Raw genomic sequence first — 14,002 nt, 5'->3', positions numbered from 1 at the left:
TTCCTTCTCCAGGGGATTTTCCCAACTCAGGGATTGAACCCGGGTCTCCTGCAGGCGGATTCTTCACTTTCTGAGCCACTAGGGAAGCCCCTGGGTCAAGACAAGGGTCTGCAAACCAGGCAACAAGGTTTCCATGTTACTCAGGCAGAAACAGTATTTGTAACCATCTGAAAAGAGTGAAGATAAAATCGATTCCTTTATGTTTTTGTTGCAATGATTTCTTTTTAAAAAACCCACACGGAGAGAATTCTAATTTAGGTTGTGCTGGTACACAAAAATAATCCCAGAGTAGGGTTTGTATCTTCTAATTACACAGAATTTAGGACGAAATATTCATGCAAGTGACTCTGAAATACTTTATAAATAGGTCATCACCGGCTCTTTCTGTTGCCAGGAGTTTTAAACTCAGCAGAGCAGGGTCAGCCTGTGTGTGCAGACCAGAGACACGCAGGGGCCTGCAGAACCCTCCCGTGGTGCCAGCCGCGTCCTGGGCTGGCTGAGGACTGGACTGACTGTTACAGCCAGTGGGAGGGCTGGTCTGAGAAATGTAAGCCTAGGGCTTCCAGGTGGCGCCAGTGGTGAAGAACCCACCTGCCAACGCAGGAGACGTAAGAGACGCGGGGTTCAATCCTTGGGTCGGGAAGATCCCCGGAGAAGCGCATGGCAACCCACGCCAGTATTCTCGCCTGGAGAGTCCCAGGGACAGAGGAGCCTGGCGGGCCACAGTCCACGGGGTCACAGAGAGTCGGACACGCCTGAAATGACTGGGCACGCGTGCAAGGAATGCAGAGACCGTCAGGAAGGAAACCTGCTGGTGCAGAAGGCAGCGGCCCTCCCTGTCTGCTCCCAGCCCAACAGTGAACACGAGCAGGAGAGAAACCCAACCCGGCCGGGCCCCACCCTGAGTGACCGGGTCCGCGTGAGGCCTGGGCTGGGCGTCCTCGCTCCAAGGACCCAGGGCCAACAACTCACTCCAGTGATTGTGCTTTCTTAGGTTTTTTTTCTGATTCTTTAGATTTTTTTTTTTCCTGATAGGAACCATGTTTAAAGTCTTTATGCAATTTGTTACAATACTGTCTCTGTTTTTCACATTTTGGTTTTTCGGCCAGGAGGCATGTGGGATCCCAGCTCCCCGACCAGGGATTGAACCCACACCCCACGCACTGGAAGCCAAAGTCTTAACCGCTGAACCACCAGGGAAAGCCCTACTTCGTATTTCTAATCAGAAAGTTAAGGAGCTAATTATCAAAGATACACACTCGCGTAACTTAAAACGAGACGGATGGTCAACTCAAGTAAGCAAGGTGGGGGGGGACAGGCGCCAGCTGGTCCCCCAGCACACCCCCAGCACACCCTGATGCCCTCGGCCAAGCGCTGGGCACACGCTTAAGTGTCCCATCAACGCCCTGGCCCGCCCCCTCCCTTCGTGGCGGGCGGGGCAGGTAGGCCTCTCGGGGGTCTAACCAGGGACGTCAGCCTGGCCCCGTTCAGATCTGTCAACGTGGGCCCAAACCACATGGTCCACCATCAGATACAGCAGCAGTTCCGTCCCGAATCAGATAACCAAGAGGAAGAGGCTTTCCCACCTGCATGACCCAGATAAGGAAGGACCACCTTTACCCACCTCGGCCACCGGCCGGGCCCCCGCCTGCCCCTGCAGCTTCTCTAAGCTGGAAGCCTCGTGGTTAGGACCCTGCACGTCCGTCCCCGGTCGGGGGGCTAGATCCCACGTGCCGGGATCCCACCTCATGTGCCAGGTGGAGCCGGCTAAGGAGGCTGGGGGCGCCTGGCACCTGCAACTGAACGGCTGTTGTGGGCCAGAGGTGGGCGCGGTGGTAAGGCCCCTTGGGCACACACAGAAAGTGGGGGTGGGTCACCCAGAGCCCGGAGGAGGGGACCAGGGGCAAAGGGTTACGGGTCTACACGAGGCCCCACGTGCTTACCAGAGAGGACAGCTCTGACCTTCAGAAACACTCAAACCCAACAGGAGTGAGCACGTCAGCCAGGGACAAGGCCGTGGGCCTTGTGGGCAGCAAGCGGCCAGCCCCTTAGCGGGACTCTGACTCCCACTCACTCATCTGCCAAGCGGGGACAAGGCGGCCCCTTCCGGGGTGGCCGTGGGGGTGGCAGCCATCCACAGACACCCCCTGGCCCCTCCGAGGGGGATCCTCGCCCGCCTGATGCCCCCTGGCCAGCCCGGGCCCCGCCACTGTCCCTCTGGGCCGGTGAGGAGGGGGCCCCGACATCCCCGGGCTCCTTTGAAGACAGGCGGTTCCCCCACAGCAGAGGAGGCTGCCTGATGCCAACCATCAGCTGAGGCTCCTCATAGCTGGCGAGCAGCTGTGTCTCTCCTCCCGCCTCCAGTAGGCTGGCCTCTCACCGATGCTGGACGGACCCTGGCACCCAGGAGGCCTGACCCCTCTTCCGGGCGCTGCCAGGGGGCCTCCCCAGAGGCCTCCGCTCCTTGCCTGCCAGGCGGAGGCGGGGATGGGGGCGGTCACGTGGGCTCCCGGGCGCGCTCTGTCCTCCCCACCTGCAGGCAGGCACTCGAGGCTGGCAGCCCACGAGGGTTACTGGGGCAGACACGCGTGCCAGGCCCTGCCCGCCCCAGAGTCACGGTCCTAGATGTCCAGCTTCAGAGGCAATGTCCAGCACCTCGCCCCCCAGACCATCACTGGTCACCGTCCCCCGGGGACGAAGGCTGCCACAGCGGAAGCAGCAGGCACAAGGGTGGTCCCTGCAGCCTGGCCCGCCCTCCCGGGCCATCCTGCCAGCAGCTCCGCCCGTGACCCCACCTCGAGCCCAGGGCTCTCTGCCTGTTGACTCATGTTTTACTTCCTCTCCCCCAAACCTGCTTGGCGGCAGTGAAGCCACACATCTGCTGAAGAGCAGGATGAACCTCAGTCCTCGAAATCCCCCCTCCCGATCCAGCACCCATGGGTCCCTGCCACCACCCCGCCCCTCCAGCCCTCCCCGACTCTTAAATGCTGACGTGTCCACACATCTCCTGGCCGCCTCAAACAGTGGTGGTGAAACAGGACGCTTTTCCTCCTGATCCAGAAGGTACTCACCTAACAGGATGGGGGTGGGGAGGGCCTCCGGGCAAGCCGCAGGGGAACACACCCCCACAGCAGGCAGCACGGGGAGGCCCTCGGGGCGGGGACGGGGGGGACTCCCATCCAGGCAGTCTCCCCCCAACCTTCCTCTCTGGATGGACTCGGAAAGGGCTGCAGACACCAGCCTCTGGACACCTAACCTGGATGCAGAGGCCGGCACAGGACCCCAGGGGCACGCCCAGGGGAACGGGGAGGGGGACACCGCAAGGCTCAGCCTGCAGAGACGGGGGCGGCGGCCCCCACCCGGCCCGCCCCCGGCCCGTGCCCCCCAGGGCCCCACCTGCGGGACCCCGCACCTGCGAGGTGACAGGCACAGCCATCAGCAGCGTGGTGCTCCGTGGGACCCCGTGGGCATCCTAACCCGGTTCTTCTCGGAGGGAAATTCCGGTGATACCGGAGGTCGGTGTGTTTTCTCAACGAGTCAAGTTGCATCGGAGTTCTAAATGCCAAGCTCCCGCCCGAGGCCACCGCTGACACCCGTCTCCCGGTCTCTGCCACCCCAGGAGCCCTCCGGGCATGGCCCCCCTTCCCTCTCAGCCGTCACTGCTCAGACCGGGCTCAGCCCAGGGGTGTGGCACGCCCCCAGCACACAGACCCCGTCCCAGATGGTGGCTGTGACCCCACAGATGACGGCAGTCAGCCCGGAGCTCCGCAGTCAGAGACGGGGAAATGTGTGTCCAGCTGAGTATCCCCTGGCGGCTGCCCGCGGCCGTCACGGGGGGCCCAGCAGACCCTCAAACATGAACCAGGAAGCAGAAGGGATGGGGGTGGCACCCAGCGGGGGGTGGGGGCACCCAGCGGGGGTGGGGGGCGCGGCAAGCAGGGAAGCCGGCCAGCAGGACGGCAGCAGGCGGCCTCCAATAGGGCAGGGACTCACTCCCAGGGCAGCCCTCACCCACTGAGCCCCTGGCCAGCTCCCCCCACTTCCTCAATGCTTCCTGGCAGGACCAGGGGACACGTGGCACACCCTGGTGAGGGCCCAGCCCCACAGCGGGGAGACGAGCGCTCTCAGGGTGCTCAGCTGAGGGGGTGGCAGTGGGGCAGACGGCCACGTGTCAGCCACATGTCCCACCGTGGCCGCCCCCGGCGTGGCCCGGAGCCCAGTCCTGCCAGAGGGCTGACCACACTCTAGCAGGATCTCCAGGAGCTTTGGAGAGGGGCTGACCTTGGGTAAACTGACCCAGGCCAGCCCCCGCCTCTCCCAGGGAGGGTGACATGGTGACCTGCAGGTGTAGACGGCAGCGTCCACACCCAGCCTGGCCCATGACACGTGGTGCGAGGGAGCCGGGACGCTGAACCACGCACAGAGGCCCAGCCGGGGTCCTGTCCACGGTCCCCACCATGTTATCAAGAGGGACAGCCGTGGCTCCAGGCATCTTCCGAGCCTGCCCACGTGGGCAGGGCCCTCTGCTCTGAAGTGCGAAGCCAGCAAATCCCTGGCCGGGTCTGCTCTTGGCCTCCTCAGCCGGGACCAGGGTGCCTGCCCCCTGCCCACCAGTTTGGCCCTAAACAGGTGGGCACCCGGCCGCCGCTCACTGCCCCACCTGCCCAGGGTCCGCTCAACAGCCTCCAGCGGCAGCCCACTCCACCCCCAGGCCCACACACGGGCGGACGGAGCCCTGCCCGGAGCTGGCGTGGGGCCCGAGGGAGCCAGAACAGAACTCCCCCAGTCCTCTCCTTCCCAGAAAGGGACCCGGCCTCTAAGCCCCGGCCCTGCTCCGCTGTGTGTGCCCGGGCCCACCAGCATCTGAGTCAAGCTCCAAAGGGTTCAGCTGGCAGCCCTTCTCCTCGGGCGGTGGAGGCTGGGTCTCCAGGCTATGTTCAAAGCTGGCTCCGCGTTCACGTTTCAAAGGGATGCCACGACTGTGCCTGTCCCCACAGGCAGGCGGGTGACCGGGCACGGCTGGGAGCCCCCTGGTTCCCTCTCTCCCTGCAGACCTCCTGGGGGAGGCAGCGGCCCCCTAGCCTCTGCAGGGTGGTGCATCGTGCAGAGAACACGCAGCGTCCCGTGTTCTGGGCCGAACAGCGAGGATCTGGAGGAGCCGGAGCTGCGTGCACACAGCACTCCGGCCCTTGAAGCCACTCCCCAGGGCCCGGGACAAGGCTGACCCCGCTCCGCAGGTATGCTGGGACTAAGGGGTCATGTCACAGGATGGCGAACGGGGGGCCGGGTCTCCCACTGCTGGAACGAGACTGACTCATCAGCGAGCGGAGAAGGGTCCACAGGCTGGATCACTAGAAGGAGCTCACGTCTCGCTGAACGCAGACACGGGGGGTTACACACAGGAGCGGCTGCAGGTGTGTGCACACCCACACTGTGTACATCGCTCCGCCAGCGGAGCGGGCCCAGAACGACGCCGCCCCGGCAGCCACGAGCTCGGGCCCAGCCCGGATGTGGGCTTCTGAAACCGTCCTCCAGTGAGAGGAGAACTGGCTGATTCCAGGGCTGGGAGCACCCGTCGGGTCAGGAGGAAGGAAGGAGCGGCCCACATCGCCCCACATTGACGGGGGCGCGTCAGCAGAACCCAGGAGCCTCCTGGAGGAGTTCCCGGCAGCCACAGCCAGGACAACTGGACCCACAAAAGAAGTAAAGTGGCACTGCGCTGGAATGCGAAGCATAAAATAAGCGCACGTGAACCCACACTGACATCAGAAACGACCGAACAAACGAATAAACGAGGGAGAGAGACAACTCCCCACTCAGAAGACGCCAAACCACTCACAGACAACCCTGCCCTCAAACCTCTCCCTTCCTTCCGAGAAGATGGCACTGACAGAGGGAAAAGCTTCCGTTTACATCAGCCCGGCGACCACGGCCAGCTTCACAGGGACCAGTCAGTCACGTTGACGGCACGTGCCCTGATGGGGGAGGAGGCTCTTCACCTCTCTGCTCTTCCTTCCAAAACCCACAACCCCTGTCTAACCCGGAGGAAAACATCCAATTCCAACAGGCGGGTTCCAGCTGTCCAAACTCCAGAGGAGATGCATCTGCAGTGAACCTAATACCCCTGACATTGCAATTCCCTGGTGGCCCAGTGGTTCAGAACCTGCCTGCCAACGCAAGGGACGCGGTTCCATCCCTGGTCTGGGAAGATCCCACCTGCTGCTGAGCAACTAAGCCCGAGCACCTAGAGCCCACACTCTGCAACCAGAAGCCGCGGTGCTGAGAAGCCAGGGCCCACTCTACAGAGCAGGCCCTACCCGGGGCAATTAGAGAAAGCCCGCGCACGGCAACCCAGACCCAGTGCAGCCAGGAATAAACACATAAACACATTTTCAAAAATGCCTGAAGACTGTCAAGTCATCAAACACAAGAGAAGTCCAAGAAACCGTCCCAGTCCAGAGAACCGGGAAGAGATGTGATAACTAAACATAACATGGTATCTCAGGTAGGGTCCTGGGATAAGAAAAAAGGACATCCAGTGAAAACTAGGGAAATCTGAACAGACAACAGACTTCAATCAACGATGTATCCACACTGGTTCATTCATTAATGGTAACGCCGTCCCACACTAAGGCATAAGATGTAATGAGAGAGGCCGTGGGAAGGGACAGGCACAGGGGCACGCTCGTGTTATCTCGGTAATGTTGCTATGAATCTAACGTGTTTCTAAAAACCACAGTTGATTATTAAAGAAAAAAAAAAGAAAACCAAACACCCAGCATGTACTCAGTGTGGGGCGGGGCGGGCGGGGCGGAGGTGGGGCAGGTGGGGCGGGCGGGGCGGGGCGGCCCACCACGCTTCTACCATCACCCCCAGGACACCCACAGTCAGACCCGGACCTGCCCTTGAGCAGGACACACAGGACGCAGAGTTGCAAAGTCAAGTGATTACACACGAACAGAAGGTGATCAAGTGAGAGAGACGGCGGGGCAGCCAGAGAGAGCACCCCGTGGGACCCACGCCGTCACAAACACGCCCCCTCCCCACCATCTGCAACCCTTCACCCCCAGACCCTGTCTCCAACGAGGCCAGCCAGGGAAGGGATGAAAAGGGGGACCCCTGCCTTCCAGGAGCTCAGAAGGCAGGCGGGTAAACAGAGGACCACACACAGGACGACAGGCACAAGGGCCCTAAATGCGGGGGCAAGGGAAGGCCAGGAAGGCTTCCTGGAGGCAGCGACTTGTGTGCAGGTCACATGAGTGCTAAATGTGTTGAAGGCCACTGAAAATGAGTCACATGAAATGGCTCATGGTGCCAGCAAGGAGTCCTCAGACAGCCATGAACTCTGGCCTGACCCCAGGTGCCTGGTGAGGCAAGAAAAGCCACCCCAGATTCATGAGAAAAGGTGGTCCAGGGTCACCTGGGGTTGGGAAGAGAGGCTGCCCTTCAGAAGAGGCGCCCAGCACAGTTCTGCCACTGCGCGCTGCCACACGGATGAAAACGCACTCCGCTAAGTGACGGAAAGCAGAGTCCAACGGCCCCAGAGCGTTATGATTCCACAGATATGAAAGGTCCAGGACAGGCAAATCCGTGGAGACAGAAAGCAGATTAGTGGTTGTCAGAGGCTGGAGAGAAAGAGGGAATGAGTGATTGCTGAAGCGGGGTGATGAAAACGTTCTAAAATTAGATTGTGGCGACGCTTGCACAATTCTGTGGATCCGCTGGAAGTCGGTGAACTGCACTTGCGATGGGTGGATGTCACGGCATGCGAACTAAACCTGGGTCAAGTGTACCCCTCTCACTGTCCAGGCCTGCCCTCTGCCCTCGGGGAGCCTGGCCCCTCCCCACCGCCAGGCCCCAGCTTAGCTCAGCCTCAGGTGGGCTCCCCACAGCCAGTACCCCAGGACCCGAAGCTGCTGGCCCCTGGAGGCCAGGCTGCAGAGGGGCCCCCCGAGGGCAGAGCAAGGCCATGGCCTCGGCTCATTGCAAGGGACGCCTCCACCCAGTCCTACCCTGGCTGCTGAGAACAGGACAGACGGGGGAGCCAGCCCCTGCCTCCTGGGAGAAGGACAACGGCTGGCCAGGGAGGGGGCAGCAAGTGAGGGGGGCTCTGTAGTCAGGGTGTCCAGGGAAGGCCTCCCCAGCAGGGCGGGGCGGAGCAGAGATGTGCCCAACGCAAGGGTCTGCCGTGCCAACAGCCCTGCAGGTGGCGCCCATCGACCGAGGTGGAGGGGGGAGGGCTGGAGAGGGAGGCTGGGCCTCTGGGACCCAGGTCTGGGCTCAGGTGTGCCCACCCCGTACTCCACGCCAGGGGACTAGGAGGCCTCCTGCCTCCATGTGCCACGTACCCCGCCCCCTGCCCGCAGGAAGGGCTGGAGGCAGCGGTGCTTCCCACCGAGGGGGGGACCTGATCACAGAGGGGTGAGTGTTTCCCCGGGGGCCCTGATGGCGCGGGCACACTTGGTTCTCCCAAACTGGGTCTGGCAGCACTGGGAGGTTCTGGGTAGGCATGCCTTCCCCCCAAAATCCGTCGCCAAGGGACAGAGCCAGGCTCTCTGCAGGCCTCCCCACTTCACAGAGGGAACCGCCCAGGCCTGGCATCAGGTGTCGCTGCTGGGGTGTGGTCTGAGCTCCCAGGGGACAACCAGGGGTGCCCCACCCAAACCAGCCAGTGCTGGGGGGGGGGTGCGCTGCCCTTCGTAACCACGACCCTCCTCCTGGGGGAAGCCGCAATGGCTGGGGCCCCCACCCAGGGCCTTCCTGGGGGAGGCAGTGCAGATGCCGCCAGTTTGGGCCAGGGCCAGTTTTCGGGCCTCTGGTTTCTGTATTCCACACCAAGACCCCTGTTTCCCGAGTCCCAGAGAGGTTAAGCATCTTGCCCAAGAACACACAGCGACAGACCAGGTGTTTTCCCCACTTGACCCCACCTTGCGTATGGTACTCAGCTTAGGAAGAAGTACCCAACTCTGCCGCTCACCAGTGTGTGGCCTCAGGGAAGTTACTTAACCTCTCTGTGCCCAGGCTGCCTCATCTGTAAGAGGGAGCTAATAACAGCCCCAAGCTCCAGCTGTTATGGAAATCAATCATGTAAAGTGCAGGGAACACGATCAGGCCTGGGGTAAGAGATGCGCTTGCTATTAGCGCACCTGTGAAGGCAGAGAGACTTCTCATCGTGACCGTAGACTTACTCCTTATGTTTCATTCACAAACCGCCACAAAGTCCACTGATCATCAAGAGCGCAGCCACGAGTCACACAACCCAAGTTCCCGTCCTGGCTGAGCCACCTAGCTCCCTGCGGGCTGAGGCCAGCTGCCCGCCTCTCCGGACATGTCTCTGCATCTGCGGGAAGGGTGAGAGCCAGGCTGTGAGAACCACGTGGGCAGTGGGCGAAACACACTGCGCACGACGACGTCTGACGCTGAACTGAGTGATTTCTGTTACCGTTCTTTTTTTTTTGGACAGGCCAGTACTTCCTGTCTGCCGGTGTAACCGCTGGGGACTTTAATCTCAGGGCTTAAACACAGTCACAACCCTGATTATAACTCAAAGGCCAAACAGTCTTAACGAGAGCCCCAAGACGGCGACTGTCACTAGTGGTGAATTACAGCCCCGAGCCGCCGCCCGGCCCCTCGGTTCAGTCCACGCGCGGACGCCAGAGGCCGGAGAACACGGTTTTCTCTAATTAGGGAAACCCTCCCTTTCCTGCTCCATCTCTGTCTGTAAGAGAAGTCGGACGGCCTGCCTTTACGTTCTCAAGTGAACCGATCGCCTTTCTCCAACGGCGGCCAGCTCCGAGCCGACGGCCAGGCCGCCCCTCCACCGGGCTGGCTGGGCTTTCACCACCCTAGTCATGAAGCGAGCCTCCCCGGCAGGGACCCGGGCCTCCTCCTTGCCCAGCGGCCAGCACCTGAACTCTCACCCCCAATACGAGGGCGTTTTCTGGATTCTGCCCAAGATAAAGACCCAAGGAGAGCCACCGCTGCCATACCAACCAAAAGCCGAGGAGAACTCAGACCTCGACCCTCTGCGGTGCCCCAGGCCCCCAAGCCAGCTTTCAGTTCCCCGACCAAAGGCCTTCCGAGCACCACCTGAGTGGCAACACCGCAGGTCTGGGCTCATAAACAGAAGCTGCTCCCCCTGGGCCAGAGCGTCCGTAATCCTCCTTGTCATCACCTTCACAGCCCACGTCTCATTACCGCCCGATTCCTTTTTAAATTCTTTAAGAACAGGAAGGCTCTGCTACACACCCCAAAGCTGTCCACAGACCCTCTGGGGAGCAACCCTGTACTAGGCTTCTAAGATTGTCTCCTTCCTGCGGACGGCAAGTGAGGAGCCCCCCGCCCATCTCACAGGAAAGGGGACAGGCCGGTCACGCGGCCCCCACGGGGTCTTCCCTTCCTGCGGGCGCATGCCCTCTGCGGACCAGAACTCCCTAGGCACTCAGTGAGGCCTCAGCACGCCAACTCCACGGAAGCCCGCCATCCGGCCTCACACAAGGGCTCAAACGCCAGAAGCCCAGCGAGAAGGGTGATCAGCCCAGGTCCAAACAGGGCGCAGCCCCAGAAATGAGGGCCTGGCTGGAGGCACACCCCTCCACAACGGGAACCCGACCCCCGCGCAAAGCTCGGGCGCAGTCGGCTTCAGGAGGGAACTCCCAAACCGAGACGTGTGGGGAGCTGGAAGGGGCCCCCTGCCGCCCACAAGATGACCGGAGACAGACAAGTGTCCCCGTCCACCCATCTGCAGATGCTCAGAGCCACCTCCACAGGTCAGACACTGGAAACATCGAGGGGAGCCCTGCGCTTCTCGGATGACACTGACTTATGAGATGCGAGCTGGGCCTGGCGCTGGGATCCGTCACCCGTAACATCGCTCAGATACTCGGATACAAAGAGGAAGCGCGCTTCAGGCTTGCGGCCTCCCCTGGCGACAGCCCTCTCGCCAGAACCTAATAACACTGTGCTCATCATGCCCAAGCCGCTATTCTATTCCATCAGACAGCAAGAAACAGTGATTCAGGAAAAACGCGCCCAGTGCTCCTTGTTTCTGGCTAGCGAGGGTGAGGCCCCAGAGGGCAGGGGAAGCAGAGGTCACACGGAGCTGGCGACCATCGGCTTCTTGACGCCCGCCCTGGCTGGAGAGGTGAGAGGAGCGCCTCACGGGCCAGTGGCTTGGAGAGACCAGCAGGTTCTCCTCTCACGAAAGGCCCCTGCCTGCCTTGGTGGGAGATGCAGGCTCAGGGGGGCCAGGATCACGCAGGACACTTGCGGAGACTTCCCTGTGCCACTTCCAGGAAATGCCTCTCCGGAGCGTGGGCGGACAGACAGCATGGGGACAGGCCCTGCCCATCCCCAGGCCACACCGCTGGGACGGCCACACCCCGCAGCCCATCAGCCACAGCAGCCCAGCAGAGAGAAGGGCAGAGGAGGCGAGGCACCCATGTAGATGCCCCAGGGTGGGGAGGGGAGAACCCACCTCCCCAGGCCCCAGGACCAAGCTGGCGCACCCCGCCCCCATGAGTCCAGCAATGTCCAGATCATGGGTCAAGACCCCTGCCCACGGCCACAGTGCTACAGAAGGAGCAACATCAAGGCGGAGGGCAGAGGGAAGGTCAGGAAGGCCAGGCCCCCAACCTGGACCAGCAGGGAGTCTTAAGAGGGGCGGCGGCAGAAAGGAGTGGCAGGTTTACCCAGGTCTCTGATCCCAGGGGTCCCAGCTAACTGTTGTGAGACTGTGGTTTCATCCTAGCAGAGGACAGGGCAAACACCTGGAACACATTCACCCAGCCGAACTCTGTGTCCCCAAATGGGCCTGGGACACACGGGCAGAGTCAGGGCAACAACAGCCACCCGGAGGGGAGGGCTCCGGGGCCTCTCCTGGTGTTGGGATCTCTGCCCTGGGTGTGTCCAGTCCAGGAGCGGGGTGGGGGCTACGCCATCTAATGCTCTCGTCAGCCCCCTCTCTGCTTACCGCTGGGGAAACTGAGGCAAGGGACGGCTCAAGGCCTTCCTGCCCAAGGTCACTGAGCAGACGCCATGCAGACAAGACCCCAAACTTCTCTATCAACTGCTGCACAGCCCTGCTCATCCTGCCGGGCCCAGGCCTGAGACAAGCCCTGAGGCGGGGCTGCGATGGGGGCTGGGGCCCAGGCACCTCCATTTTTATGGGGGATGGGGGGGATGCACAGAACTAGGAAGGCAAGAAAGGAACCCGGCGCTGCAAAAGGTGTCGCCCAAACCAAATCCTCCCCGCCTCCGGAAATGTAGGGCTGGCAACACCCCCAGAGCGGGCTCCGCTTCCAGCGGGTAAGCCTCAGGTCCAGGGCCCGGGGCCCAGGCCCGGGCGCTGCTCCCCGGACAGACAGGTGCCCCAGCCCACCTGGTGGTAGGCCTGCTCAGGGATGCAGGGCCTGCTCCGAGGCAGGGGACGCCCAGGCTGGGGACTGCTGCCCTACGCCTCACCTCCCAGCGAGGCTGGGCCCCAGCAGAGCCCCGCCAGCTAAAAGTCCGGAACAAAAGGAAAGGAGACGGGGCAAATCGCGGGGTGCGGGGAGGGCAACTTTTTGGCGGGGTCATCTCCGGGGCAGAGGGGCCGGGGTCGCCCTCCACCGCTCCTGTGTGGCCCAGGAGTGAGTTCCTAAGACGACATTCACCGCGCCCACCCGCGCCCCAGCCTGGACCCGGGGACCTGCGCCCCACCGACCACCCTCCCGTCTCAGGCTTCGCGCCCACGGGACGCCCTCCTCTCCCCGGCCGGCCGGGCACGACGCGGACCCGGAGACGCCGGGGCCCGCGCGCGCGGGCGGGGGGCGGCCGTGACGCGCGCCCAGGCCGCGCGGGACCCGGGGGCGTGTGTGCGGGGCGCGCCCGCGCGGGTCCTGGCTCGGAGGGCCGCTGCTGCGGGCGCGGGGAGGGCACGGCCTGGCTAAGGGCCGGCCAGCCCCCGAGCGGGTCTGCGTGTCCGGCGAGTGGGCGTCCGCGCGCGCGCGCCGCTTACCCTGCGCGGAGATCGGGGCCACCTCTCATCCACCCGCCGCCTCGGCGCCCCCCTCGCCAGCCGCCCGGCCGCGCTGCACCTGCCGCCCGCGCGGGAGCCGAGCGGCGCCGGGGAGCCCGGAGGAGGCGGCGGCCCGCTGGTCCCGGCCACGAGCGCGGAGGCGGCGGCGGCGGCGGCGCCAGGTCGCGCGCTCGCGTCCCGCTGCGCGGAGTCTGCGCGCCCCCGGCCCGGCCTGCGCAGCCGCCGCCCCGCCCAAAGCCCCGCCCCACGTCGCCCCGCCCCGCGTCGCCCCGCCCCAAGACCTGAGCCGGCTAGCCCCGCCCCGCGCCGCGCCTTAAAGGAGCCGCTCCCCCTTGCACGGCCTTGGCTGTCCCCTCCCGCCCCGGCGCGGCGGCTCCGCGGGGGCGCGCCTGCCCTGGCGAGTCCGCGCGCGAGAACGAGCGCGGTCACGCGACGTCGCCTTTGTTTGGGTGGCGCACGTGCGCCCCCGCCACCTGCACCCACGCGGACGCGCGGCGGCCCCTCCGGGCGGCCATCCGCCGCCTGCACCCAGGGTCCCGCGGCCGCGCGAGTCTATAGGGCGGGCGCCAGGGCACGCGTGCCGCTGTCCCTTCATCCGCCGTCCGGCGGCCACACATCCCAGGGGCGGCCGCAGTGGGACCGCCTGTGGTTCCGACCTGGGTCCAAGACGGCCACCCTCCCGTGGCGACCAAACCGCCTTTATCCTGACGCCACGGTGCCCACGAGGGGAGGGAACCTAGAGCCTGCGGAGGGGGGTCGGTGCGGGGCACGCACTAACTCTAGGCTGGCATACCTGGGAAGGGCTGAGCCCCGCGCCAAGGGAGGGGACTCCCCGTCCTCCTCGGGATCTAGACTGCTTTCTCTAAGACGCACCTTTGTCATTCAAGAAATACCCTCCACCAACCCTCCACTCTCCTGCTTGTCCCCTGCGGGGAGACCGTGCGGGTGGGGTGGGGAGACAGCTAGGCCTGTCTAACTCTTGGC

General features: G+C 63.5%; 1 protein-coding gene across 1 annotated transcript in view; it reads right to left on the bottom strand.

Annotated features, from left to right (window-relative positions):
- Positions 1–13,184, bottom strand: part of GRAMD4 (GRAM domain containing 4) — a 63,445-nt gene extending 50,261 nt beyond the window's left edge. The window contains exon 1 of the mRNA XM_065945516.1: positions 12,998–13,184. Within this exon, the coding sequence (XP_065801588.1) occupies positions 12,998–13,026 (29 nt within the window). The 5' untranslated portion in view covers positions 13,027–13,184. The remainder of the gene's footprint in view (positions 1–12,997) is intronic.
- Between the last annotated feature and the right edge of the window lie 818 nt (positions 13,185–14,002).

This window comes from Muntiacus reevesi, chromosome 1 (genome assembly GCF_963930625.1).
Source record: "Muntiacus reevesi chromosome 1, mMunRee1.1, whole genome shotgun sequence".
Lineage (NCBI taxonomy): Eukaryota > Metazoa > Chordata > Mammalia > Artiodactyla > Cervidae > Muntiacus > Muntiacus reevesi.
Note: the sequence above shows the minus strand (reverse complement) of the source record. Positions and strands in the feature narration are given on the sequence as shown.